General features: G+C 42.3%; 1 protein-coding gene across 1 annotated transcript in view; it reads right to left on the bottom strand.

The window, feature by feature from the left end:
- Positions 1 to 13,868, bottom strand: part of LOC106146951 — a 187,587-nt gene that overhangs the window by 111,660 nt on the left and 62,059 nt on the right. Inside the window, exon 3 of the mRNA XM_013506114.1 lies at positions 9,115 to 9,211. Within this exon, the coding sequence (XP_013361568.1) occupies positions 9,115 to 9,211 (97 nt within the window). The remainder of the gene's footprint in view (positions 1 to 9,114; positions 9,212 to 13,868) is intronic.

Below are 13,868 nucleotides of genomic sequence, written 5' to 3'. Positions count from 1 at the left end.
ATATGCTCATGAAGACAGAAGAGCACAAGATGTTCAGGAAAGACAAGAAAAGCACATTAGAAAGCCCAGATCAGACATCAAAGATGAACAGTGTACCTGAGATGAGAAACACTGGCACAGGTTAATTAATGTCCATCAGACACCACAGAAGAAAGATGTGCAAACAGGACAGCTGCAGACAGAAGCTTCCCAAAAGGAAACACAGAGACAGAGAGTCCTCTTCCTGAAAACCAAAAACACAGGTAAGATGAAAATATACTGGTGCTGGGGATTTAGCTCAGTGGCACAGCACCTGCCTGGCAAGCTCAAGGTTGTAAGTTCAATTCCCGGTACCAGAAAACAAACAAACAAACAGAAAACAAAAAGAAAATATACTTAAGCAATGATCAAAATTTTTTCAAAACCTAGTAAAAATTATGTGTCATATATAGATCCAAGAAGGTCAACAACCTTCAAAAAAGAAAACATGAAGGAAATTGAACAAAGGCATATCAAAATCCATTATCTAAAAAGAAAAATCTTAAAAGTAGTCAGAAAAAAAGAAACACTAAAATCATTAACTGTCTTTTCTTGTTTAATCACAAAAACAAAAAGTATAACTATGTGAAAAATGAATGTTATTTTGTTTCACTATAGAAACCTTCCTGCTATCTATGTATCGCATAACAACATTATGTTGTGTACCTTACATATACACAACAGAATTTATCTAAAAAACAAAAAGTATACATCATTTTCAAAGGCAAACACAGACAAGGTGAACAGAGGACTTCTTAGAAAGAATACAAGGCAGAAGTCAACGAATGACGTCTGTCAGAATGAAGGAAAAATTGAGAAGTTGTAATATCAGACAGTGAAAATAACTTCAAATACAAAAGCAAAATGATGACTTTACCAACAAACAAAAGATAGAAGCTAAAACAATTCATAATCCAACACACTTGAACTACAAATGACATTTAAAGAAGTCCATTATACAAAAGGAAAATTGGAGGAAATCTAGATTTACAAAAAGCAGTGGAAACAGAAAGTACACAAATATTAAAAGCTTTTTTCTTAATCTTTAATATTGTTTTCAAGATAACAGGCTAGCTAAAGCAAAAATTAAAGCAACGTACTGCAGGGCTTACCCCAGTGTAGAAGTAAAATGGGACAAGATGGAAAAGAAAGGCTAGAGAAGAGAGACAGAGCACATGAGGTCTTAGGCCACATGTGGACAGATACAATGCTACTTCACAATGGATGGTGGGTGGTATGCTAAGGATACATGCAACGAATCCCAAAGCAATCTCTACAAACAAAGAGATGTGGCCAATACAACAACAAAGAAAACAAAACTATTCATTAAAAGTACTCAATCCAAAATAAAGCAGAAAAAGAAAAAAGGAGAATCTAATGACAAAATGGGAAAAAGAGAAAACCAAGTGCAAAATGACACATTAACATCCAATCATATCAATAATTGCATTAAATAGATGTGGTCTAAATATCCCAATTAAAATACTAATTTTAAAATTGGACTAAAGAGTAAGACCACACTGAATGATATTTATAAGAAACTGCCTGTAATCCCAGCCCTCAGGAGGCTGAGGCAGGAGGATTGCTGCAAGTTTGAGGCCAGCCTGGGCTACATAATGAGTTCAAGACCAGCTGAATTACACAGCAAGACCTTCTCCCAAAAGCAAAACAAAACAACAACAACAACAACAAAACAAAACAAAAAACAAAATAAATGCAAACATTCATATTTAAAATAAAAATGCTTAGAAAAGATACTAATACTAGTCAAAGGAAAGCTGGAATAACCATATGAACACCTGAAAAAGTAGGCTTCAGAGAAAAGAACGTTACCAGGAGTAAATAAGGGTTTTGTCTAATAATGGGTAAACTGATGAAGAGAAAATAATAACCCCATGTGCTTATGCACTTAAGAGCTTAAAGTATGTGATGCAAGTACGGACAGAACCAAAAGGGACAGACAACTTCATAACTGTAATGGAAGTTTACTATACTTTTCTCTGGATAACTGATTTTATTTTAACTACAGAATCTTAATAAGGCATAGAGGTGCCTCAAACATTATTACCCAACATGACTTACCTGCCATTTAGAGAATGTTCTACACACAACTACAACAGAATACACGTTCCCTTTAAGTGACTTGGAATATTTTCAGAGACCATATGCAGAATTGTGTTTTAAAATTTCAGTAAAACTTTAAAGGACTGATATAAGGAAAACAATGCTTCCAGAATACAATGGAATTAAATTAGAAACCAGTAACAGAAAAGTATATGAAAAGTCTCCAAATACTCAGAGAACAACTCTTTGCAGACTACACTCACTTCCCAGGTGAGCCTGCCCAGCCCATACCCATAGGCATCTTCTCTCCTGATAATTCCTACTTGTGTCTTCCCTGTCCCTGTTCCTCCCCATTCCAATCTGACCAAATCACTTGAACGTTTATTATCCAAAGTCCAAGACCAAACTCCAAAAGTGACCCTCCCCTGCCTCTGCCCACGTGCACCACTCAGGCCCACAGTCCTCCACGTCCCACTCAGCCTCCTCCCTGGCCTGTCCTCCATTGAGGCCTGTACTGATGGCCACCTCTTAGCAGTTTCCCTCCCATCTCACCTCGCCCCTGCAGAACGAAGCCGGGTGCTCCCCTCTTCCCTTCTCAATAGCTGGGATGGGCTTTGAACACAGGATGTGGCCACATACTGTGGATGACACTGACTGCCTGCATGCTGTCTGGCTACCTTGCTCTCCTGACCCTGTCCTCCACCTGCCTTCACCCACAGCTGCCCCCTTCATTCTCCTCCTGGCTCCACCAAATCTGTCCCACTCAGGCTGCCCTTCCTGCCTGCGCACATACCAGTTCCTTCCTGTCACCAGCTTGGCAACCACCTCCTCAGAAAGGCCCCCCCTTCACCACTGGCCAGGCAGCCTTCTATTCGCTCTTGGAAAGTCTTCCTCTCCTAATCCCTCTAGCACAAGATTACTGCACTAATAACCTGCCTGGTTCTGTATCCTCATTTCCCATTAGATGTAGGATTCCTGGTAACAGGGACCTTGTCTGTGTGTTCCAACTCACCTCAGCGCCTGAAAGAGGGCTTAGAGGTGAGTGGGGGCCAGCACATAAGTGAGGTCCTTCCTGAGGGGCACCATCCTAAAGGAGAATGAGAAGATTCTAGGGAGTAGTTTACTGGGAGGTCCTGGACACATGTGCCTCCACACCTTTTCTAAAAACCGCAGAATGAGAAAGACTCTTCAGATGAGGGAGGGGATACTGCACCTCTGGTAAGATACCTTTAATGAGCCAACCAGCAGAGCATGCAATCAGCACAGTCAAATAGAGGCCATCTCAAGTTCAGGCACCACAGATGTACAAACACCTGGGTGAGAGCCTTGGGTGACAGCACCTGATCTCCCAAACCAAGAGCCACCTCTAGCATAGCCATGGGTTTCCAAACACACCCAGCACTGTGCCAGAAACCACATATCCTCGTGGAACATTTTCATTAGGAAAAGAAAAATACTTTAAGAACACAGAACAGTGAGCCGGGCGTGGTGGCACACACCTGTACTCCCAGTACTCGGGAGTCTGGGGCAGGAGGATCGCTATGAGTTTGAGACCAGCCTGGGCTATACAAAGTGAGCTCCAGGCCAGCCTGAACTGCACAGCGAGACCCTGTCTCAAAAAGACAAAAAAAAAAAAAAAAAAAAAGAATAGACCAGTGCTAAGGCAAAAGAAACAAGGGAGACATTGTACCTTTGGGGGATTTAGCCATGGCACAAATGACAGTCTTGCCTCCTTACTTGAGCTCTTATCTGTAATTTTAGGTAAACAGCAGTCTCCAAGAAACACTGCAGCTTTCCAGCAGAGCATGCACCAAGAGTGGTGCCCTTACTGAGGGCTGGCTCTGTCCTCCTGCCACCCGCCTCCCAGTCCAGCACAGCCTGAGATGGACTGCACATGGCGCTGCTCCAGCCAAGGGAGGGCTCTCATCCCCTACCGTCACCTTTCCACACACCTGGTGTGCCTTGTCATCCTCTCTCTCTGGCAGTTCTGTAGCAGAAAATGCCTTCTGTCCCTGCCCACCAGTATACTTCAGTTTGTTAGTTGCATGGGTAACAATTCCTGTTCCAGATCTTGTTGCTCCTGTCTCTTAGAAATGGCTGGTCACTGTGATGCATAGTGTATGAACCAATCCCCAAAGGACAAGCCATTCTTCTGTACTTCCTTCCTGCTTATCTCATATAAGCCCTAGACCACCAGAGATCAGGGCCTGATAGTCTGGGAGTGAACCCCATCAGTGCCTGTCAGCATAAATAAATCTGCCTCCAAATCCTGGGTGTCATTTCAGTGTTTCTGCTTGCCGTTGCAGTTCCACCACTGACATCTTGCTTCAGCTGAGTTTTCATGCTGTGGCAAGGGCAGGGCTGGAGCTCCGTCCCACGCACAGCTGGGCTTCTGGGAGAGGAAAGCCTGTTAGGAGAGGACAGCAAGCAGCAGGCACAAAACAAGAGGGAGTGGGGCAGCACCTGTGATCCAACCCTGGACTGCTGTAGCCCATCATGTCCAGAGACCATGCTCTGATGATGGGGCTATGGGGGTGGTTCTTCAGCTGGACACCCCTGGAAGCATGGTTTCTAGAAGTCTGCCCACAGGTCCTGTTTTTGTTACATGTCCATGGGTGTTTAAACCATGACAGAAGTCAGTGAAGAAAGAAGAGCAAATGCTACTATTTTTACACAGGTGAAGCAGGCCTCAGCAAGGGTCTGACCTCAGGAGAAGGCAGCCTGGACTCTGAACTTCTGGGGACCTAGGGAATAGAGCTCTTATTAGCTCTCCTCTGCAGCACAGTAGATTCAGATCCTGCTACATGGAAAGAAGTAGGAGGTAGCTTCTGTTGGGGGGAGGACAGGCAAAGACAATCCAATTCAGTTCAATCACACAATACACCAGTGCAATTACTATTTCTAAGTAATTAGCACTCTTGGTGATGGTCTCAGCAGAAAGGAGAAGGAAATAGCTGTAAGTGAGCTTCTTTGTTCCTCCACCTCAAAAAATAGCATCATGAGGCCAACGCATGGTTATGACGTGACTGGCAAGCCTGGAGGACACAGGTCCCACGGGCCAACCAGACCCAGGTGTGGTATGCACCTTGTGATCTTTCCCTCCTTCCTGAATATTGGTCTTTCCCTCCTTTCAAATGTTCAGGATTAGGAGACAGACTTGACAGAGAAGCTCAGTGTCTTCCCCACTCACCTGCATATATCCAGGGAGGGTGTGTTTTGGGCTCTATTTCCCTATTTGAGATAGGTTCCTATTTGAGATAAGTAATACTTCAGATGAGCGTGAGCAGAGACATACACACTCATGTTTCCATCTTTTTTAATTATATCAGTGGACTGTATTCATGATTAACTTGCAATAGTTAAAAGGATTTCAATGAACTAAAGTTTCATTCCCTAGTGTCCTGCATGGGTCACTCTCATCACCAGAATCAGACACAGGAGTCTGCATGGCCTCTCACCAAGGCATTGAAGTCACCTAAAACACCTGCACTGGACATCCCAGACAGCTCTCTGAGGGCAATCAGCCCTGCAGGCCCCTGCTTCAGGGATTCCGAGATAGCAGGCTTCCTGCAGAGTCAGCCCCGACAGTGACAGCAGGCTATATCCTCAGACCGGCTCTCCTCAACAACTGTGGGCTTTGCACATGCAAAAGGCACACCTGCCCTCTGCAGAAGGCTAGGGAAGTACAGAAGAGTTCAAGGAATATGTCTAAGTACCCACATACAGGCACTGGTAGCAGCATATTTCCTACTACAGCACTTTCTCATCATAGCATCTACTTATTTTTAAAACAAAATGATATCAATCCTATGTTCTCTCAGAACAATGCAGTATATCCATACTTGTAGAAAATGTTCTTAACAGCTTGTTTTTAACTTATTAATAATGTTTACTGACATGCAAAGAAATCTGTCTATGAAAATCAAACATCTATTATTTGAGATTACTTGGATTGCTTTTATGCTTAGAAAAGTGCTTCTGCAATTCAAGATCAGATTCACATAATTCATTTGCAGTAAAAAGAAAACTTACACTCTTTCTCTTAGGAATATAAAAGCAATGAATGTTCATTACAGAAAATTCAGAAATGTGTGAAATAGGGATCAATAGCTGGAGTGATTCCAGCTCTTGGAGCTAGACACTATAAGTCCTTTAAAACATGTGCACATGCACACATACCATGCACACACATGCTCACAAGTACATGCACACTATGTATACACACACACACCTACATCTTATGTCATATTGAGTGGTTGGCTTCATGTGCACTACTGACTTACACACCAGTGTACTGGGTGTATTTTTCCACGTCATGAATCATCCCTATGAATACTAATTGCTGACTAATATTCAACTGTGCTATAGAAGGACAATAACCAATTTACTGAATCCCCTATTCCTAGGCATTTGGGTTATTTTCAGTTGTTAATTATTTACATTAGAGTCATAAAGAATATCCTCTGTACATAAATTTAATGCTTATCTGATTATCTCCTGAGGACAAATTTGGATAAAAATTCTACTCTTACAAATTTTATCCAAAGTCCATGAATATTTTTGAAGCTTCTCATACACATGGATGAAAGATACCTGCTGCCTACAGCCACCCACTGAGACACATGAGATGATACCATCAGTGTCTGTGACTCTTGACCAAAACCGTATTATAAACCTTCTCAAAGCACATGCCAGGGAGGTGGCCCAAGAACAACATACATGTGCCTGCTTCCTCTGTGCGTGTGAGGCCTGGCTCCTCGCCCCGCCTGCCAGCACCCATGCTCTTTCTGTGCGATGCCCACTCAGTCCCTGACAGTGATAAGACACACACAGAGAACAAAAGAAAGAGGCATCATTAACTTCTGGTCAAAGGTTAAACAAATTTAACTAAGAACATCTTAGAAAAGAAGAAATTCTGGAGTTTTCTTATACTAGAATAACATTAATGATAATAGAACTAAAATGGGGGCAAGAGTAGAAATTACTGTGAACTTAGTATAGGAAAATTAGTTTCTAATTCTCCCACCAAAAGCAGTCTCCACAAATACTCATGGACATCCATGGAGCCAAGAGTTTAGATGCTAATGCTACCTTCCACAGGAAAAAATTAATTCACCCAGTATCAGTTTCCACAATTTGAGACAGGAAGAAGTCATAGGTCCTGAAACTCAGTGTTCTACCTGGAAAACAAGAAGCCTCCAAACATGGGAAGGCAGCCCTGGACAGTACCAAGTGGCAGTTCACAGGGGCTACAGCCAAACTGTAGCCATCTTGGCACTCGACAGAGTAACCACCCTCCTACCTCAGGTTAAACTGAAGATCCAGTCATCCCAAACTATGCAGCCACACTGCCATCTTGCCAACTATGGTAACTGGTGTGACACATGCAGCCTGCTTCTTACTGGTCTGGGGTCCACCATGGAGTCATGGCAGGTTATCCATGCATTCCAGGTGAGAGAAGCATCCACTCAGAACACTCCAGGGTAGTGACAGAGGGCAGATGTCTTTCAAAGATCTAAATACAACACTAATGTTTGTGATCACTGCATTTTTGCATGTGTTTACTGCATTTAAAAGAATAATTCATCAATGCTACCGAAATTGTTCTTTTAATTGATTAATATATGCGTTTAACACATGGAGCACTAAATAAAACACAACCATGAGTTTCTCCTAGCACAAAAGCCTTACCATGTTCCCACCACTTGATTGTCTTCAGGTCACTCTGGAGATGCTATGGGCATTGCTCACTTGACTATTATATGTGGCTACTTCCTCGTCCTGGTCTTGCGATTTGACATGTGGTAATCCTGCTCAAAAGGACTCAAATCTGCTGCCTTCTAGCTTCCAGATGTGGTGTCATATTGGGAAAGCTGCTCAGAAAACGTCCACCTGTGTCTTCTGTTTTTAGAGCTGTTATGGTTTGTGCCTATATGCCCCCCAAATCCTCATGCAGTCATGGGACTGGCTTCTAGATTTTTTATTGATCCATAGTCCATCGCTGGGATTGTGGGTGTGAGTGCTACACCCACCCTGGTGCGGATAGTTTGCATACAATATAAGCGAGAGGGAGAAGCTGCCGTTCCTCCCTTTTGCTCTTGTTGTTTTAGCTGTGTTCCACCGCCATGAACTGCAGCCTTCTGCTATGTCACTCTGCTTTAGAGTCAGCTGAGTGTGGACTGAAACCTTCACAAACTGTAAGCTAAATAAGCCTTTCCTTCCCTCATTTTGGGTGTCAGGTATTTTGTCATAGCAACGAGAGAAAAGTAACCAAGACAAGAGCACAGCTTCCCTTGCCCCTCAGTCAGCTCCTCAGGGTCTTATCTAACCAAGGGACATCCCCTCTGCCACCCAGGAATGCTTTCTGCCCCCACCACTGCTACCCAGAAGCTGTTACCCAGTGGTGCACAGTGGTGCCCACACCTCCACAGCCTCAGCTACACAACCGCCTCCTGGGGCACTACCAGCCTTGCTGCAGGGCAAGGACTGAGAACACGGAAGACTATTCAGGAGCCCAGCTGGTTCCTGATCCCTCTGGCTCCTCTGGGCATGGCCAGCACAAGATGAGACTTCACTCACACACGAGTTTCCCTTTTGGGAGCCAGCTCCAGACTCTGCTTGGCTCCTGACACTACTTACCTCTGCACTAGCATCACACTGTTTTAATTTCCTCAGTTTTCTAGAATGTTTTGACATCAGGTGGGATCATAGTCTTGTACTGCTGTTCTTTTCCAAAATCTGCTGGCTACTATTTATACAACCAATTTCCTTATGACATTCAGAAGCCATTAATCAATTTCCATGAAATACCCTGTGGCAACACGCATTTTTTAAAAAAATTTAAGTATGAAACAGTAACGGCTGCTGACAGTTCTCCCCTCCACATAATCAATGAGAACACTGGCAAACATTGGCATGATTAACTTAAGAACTCTGAAGTAAAGGGATGCAATAATATAAGGGTCATTTAAAAAAAAAAAAAAAAAGGCTGGATCTTGATAAGAACTGTGAGCATGTGGCATTTTAACTCACCCACGTCCCATCCCCTTCCCCAGCTCCACCAGAGCCCGGCAGTCAGGAACCAGCTGCAGCAGTAGCGTGAACAGGGTGTCCTCCACAGCAGCAGCACCTGCATCAGAGAAGAGAAGGTCTCAACTCAATAAGCACAACTTCACCTCATATTCCAGCAAAAATAAAAGAGAATGGAAAACCACAACCAGAAGTTGTTTCCTTGCAAAGATCAACTCTGATAAACCCTTCCTTCGACGACAAAGAAAAAAACAGACTCAAACTACTAAAATGAGAAATGAAAGTGAGAATGTTACTGTCAAATTCACAAAAAATAAGGATATAAGGAAGTACTATGAACAATTTTGTGTCAACAGATGAAATTAGATGAAATGAGCAAATCCCTACAAACAGGTACAACTATAGAAACTGACTCAAGGAAAAATAAAAAATCTGATTACACCTAAAATAAGAAAAGAAATTGAGCTGTAAGTCAAAAAACTTTCCATAAGAAAAAATTCAGGAGCAGGTAGCTTCCTTGGTGAATTCTGCCTTATATTTAAAGAACACCAATCCTTCCCTAACTCTTCTAAAAAACAAATGAGAAAAGATAGTCCCACTTCATGACTACTATGAAGTCAACAGTACCCTGATACAAAGGCAGATGAAAACTTCACAGGGGAACTAAAGACCAGTATCTCTTATGAATACAGACGCAAAACTCCACAACAAAATACTCACAAAATCAAAAAATACATAAAATGGATTACATACTATAACCAAGTGGAATTTATCCAAAAATGTAAAGTTGGCTTAACAAAAATCAATTCAATGCTAAAGTCAATCAATGCAGTATTACATTAATGCAATTAAGGATAAAAATATTTTAGTTGTCTTCCATTTCACAAATTTCTATTCTTAAATTCCCTCTTTTACTTCCTGCTAACTTCTCAATTTCGACACTTATATGATCAATTTTCACTCTTTATCCTTTCAAATAGCTAATGCTAAGAATACAAATTTCTCTCCAAAAGCCAGGTGTGGTGGCTCACACCTACAATTTGAGCTACTTAGGAGGCTAAAGTGGGAGGATCAAAAGTTCAAGGACAGCCTGGCAACCTAGCAAGACACTTCCTCAAAATAAAAGATTATAAAGGGCTAAGGATGTACCTCAGTGGTAGGACACTGCTGAGTTTAATCTCCAGTACCACAAAAATAATGGGGGAAAACTTCCCTCCAAGTATTACACATTGTACAAGTCTTTTACTTACGTTGTTAGTTATTCAATTTCCAGTGAAATTTCCTCTTTAATTTGAATTATTTTTAGAGATTCTAAACATAGGTAGATAAGCTTGCTTTCATTATTGATTTCAGACTTTGCTACTTTGGTCAGTGTAATAGTTGATGTCTAGATGTCCCCTCAAAGCCTCATGCATTCTTAGGCTTTTTCAGAGGTGGCAGAATCTAGAGTTTGTAATTGATTTGAGGTCTAAGGCTGGGATTAAGGGTGTGAGTGCTACACTGGGCCTAGGGCAGGTAGCTTGCATACAATACAAGGGACAGACAGAGGAATGCCTCTATTGGCTGCTCTTGCTGTCTTCTGCAGTCATGAACTGCTGCCCTCTGCCCTCACCCTGCCTTGGAACTGTGGATTATGGACTCAAACCTCTACAAGCTGTGAGATAAATAAATCCCTCCCTCTTTAACATTGGGTGTTAGGTATTTTGTCTCAGCAATGAGAGAAAAGTAACTAAAACAGTCAGAAGAAATGATCTGAAAGAATTTGAGATTTATTTTAAAACCAAACACAAGGACAGATCTGAGGAATGTTTCAGGTGTTTCAGAAGAGTATGTATTCTCTAACTGGTTTCCATTTTTTTTATGTAACCAGGAAATAGAGCTTGAAATGCATAGCACTAAGGTCTTGAATATCTCTGTGTGAGAATTTGATCAATTATTGGAAAAGGAACATTAAAATAGTTCAGATAAATGAAGATTTTCCAATTTTCCCTGTGATTCAATTTTTTCTCAGTATTCTAGAGTATTATACATTCCATGTATATATGTATATAAACACATATATATACATATATACATATTTTATTATGTATTTTGAGGTTGAATTATTAGATAAGTCATGTACTGCCTAACAACAATGGTGGTCACCTCAGATTATAATGGAGCTGAGTCAGGCATGGTAGCAAGCACCTACTGTTCTAGCTATTCAGGGGGCTGAAGCAGGAGAGTCCTTTGGGCCCAGGAGTTGGAGGCCAGTCTGGTCAACATGGCAAAACCTTGTCTCAAAAAACATCAGATTATAATGGAGCTGAGAAGTTTCCAGTGCCTAGTAATGTGGCAGCCATTAAAATGTAACACAATGTCTTACCCATGTGTTTGTGGTAATGCTGGTATCCACACACCCACTGCTGACACTAAGGTAAAAGGACAGCATGGACAGTTACACACACAGCACTTATCTCACACGATAATAAAGGACTATGCTACAGGTTTACATATTTACTATTCCACATTTCCATCATCATTTTAGAGTATATTTTTCCTATTTAAAACAAACAACTGTAAAGCAGCCTCCAGTGGAGCTTCAGGAGGATTCCAGGAGACAATGTTGTCATCATGGGAGTGGTAACCCTGTGTGAGTACCTCTGGGAAGATAGAGGTGGAGGTGGAGAACAGTAATGCTGGTGATCCTGACCCTGGGCAGAGCTACACTAATATGTTTGTGTTTTTAACAAAGGCTTGGTTTCAAAAGTTTAAAAAAAATTAAATTTAGAAATATTAAAAAGTGTACAGAGTAAGAATACAAAGAAAATTATAAAACTATATGTTTGTGTATAAAGCTATAAAGCTGTTATTACAAAAGTTTTTAAAAATTAAAAATTTTATAAAGTAAAACAGGTATAAGCTGTGCATGGTGGTGCATGTCTATAATCCTAGCACTTGGGAGGCTGAGGCAAGAGGATCACTGAATGTTCAAGGACAGCCTGAGCTACATAGTGAGTTAAAGGCCAGTCTAAATTGTAAAGTGAGACCCTGTCTCCGAAGAAAAAAGTTATAGTAGGCCAAAGTTAGCTTACTGTTGAGTGGAAAGTACCACCTAGTACAAACTTAGAGCAGCTCACATGGATGAGTGTGTAGTGTTTACCAAGCGTCCTCACACGAACCCACTCACCCAGAGCTGTCCTAGGATGGTAAGCGTACTCTGAAAGCTTTACTTTCATCTTCCCTACTGCATTCTTACTGGACTGTTCCTGCATTCAGATGGGTTTAGATACACAGATATGCGCTGCTGTGCTACAATGGCCTACAATATCCAACACAGTGCCATGGGCACAGGTTTGTGTCCCTGGTGCACCAGTTGGACAACATGGTCTAGAGGTGTGCTGGAGGCTCTTCCATCCAGACTTGTGAAGTGCAGTCTAGGAGATCTGCAAAGAAAAAAGTCACCTAAGATGCATTTCTCAGAACACGTCCCTATAGTGAAGCGATATGTGACTGTGTATGATATATAACTATATATCATAAATATTTATCCTCACACAGATGCTATATTTTATAATAAAAAGCTTTTGTCTCTATATGTATTCATCTATATGTCTCATCCCTGCTGTCCAGACAACTGCCATTCTCACTGGGGTCCTGTGTAGGAGGACAGAAGCACAGGGTACTCAGAAGAGTCCTGCCTTCTAAGGCATGCAGGCTGGATCTTCCCAGACAGCAGAGCAGGGTCACCTTCAGGGACCCCACAGAGCATGAGGATAGAAGGGCCCAGGGCAGACAGCCTTGGTATGAAGTAAGGTGCAGGCTGCCCTCTGCCCTGTAAATGAGTCATTAGGGCAGAAACAGGTACTGCCTCCTCCTGTTGAGAGCAGGAAAACCACAGGGAGGACCAGGCAGTTTTGCACCATACACATGGGCAGCACTTGGCATGCAGTTTGCAAGAGGGCTTGCCTAGCAGATGGAAAGCAAGAACAAGATTGGAGGCTCAGCCCAGTGTCACTGGAACTTCAATCAAACAAAAGAGAGACGTGGTCAGCAAGCTGGAGAGACAGGATGCCAGCCACTGCTGGAGACCTCACAGCAGGCGAAGAGGCTGGCTAGTGGGTGGGTGGGCAGGCAGGGAGGCTGGCTGGGATTTTCCTGGAAGATCAAAGGAGGCCATGGACAACTTCACAGCAGTGTGGGCATGCTGAAATCTGAAACGGTACTACTACTGGAAGGAATTTCCTAACATCTAGATGATACAGTTACCACCAAATTCCCAGGTGGGCCAAGGAAAAGATGGCCTGGGTAGTTTACTGCAAAGGCAGCAATAGCTCTCTGTAAATTACATAGATAAAGCAATCTCACTAGAAATGTGTAATCATAATCAGAATAAGAATGCAGACCTCAAAAATAGCCCAACCACAACCCAATGCTCACATTGTCAGTGCGAGACTCGGAGACAAACCATCTGGGAAAGAAAAAGGCAGATGAGTCCATTTTCAAAAGCGGCTCACCAAATAAAAACCCAGGAAAGTTAGGGAACTATACATTAGCAGAATGAGACACAACCTCACACCTCATTAGAGAATACTGAAATCCGGTGAGGATGTGGGAACTGCCCATCACTGGTGGGGATGCAGAATGGTGCAGCCATTCTGGGAGAGAACTAGACTGTTCCTTGCAAACTAGGTGTGCTCTCAACAAAGGACTCTACAGTTCTGCTCCTGCAGAAGTGAGTCGAAAACTTGCATTCACACTAAGACCTGAATGTGAAT

This window comes from Chinchilla lanigera, unplaced genomic scaffold (assembly GCF_000276665.1).
Source record: "Chinchilla lanigera isolate Chin_1 unplaced genomic scaffold, ChiLan1.0 scaffold00006, whole genome shotgun sequence".
Classification (NCBI taxonomy): Eukaryota; Metazoa; Chordata; class Mammalia; order Rodentia; family Chinchillidae; genus Chinchilla; species Chinchilla lanigera.
The sequence above is the reverse complement of the archived record's forward strand: the minus strand, read 5'-3'. Positions and strand labels throughout refer to the sequence as shown.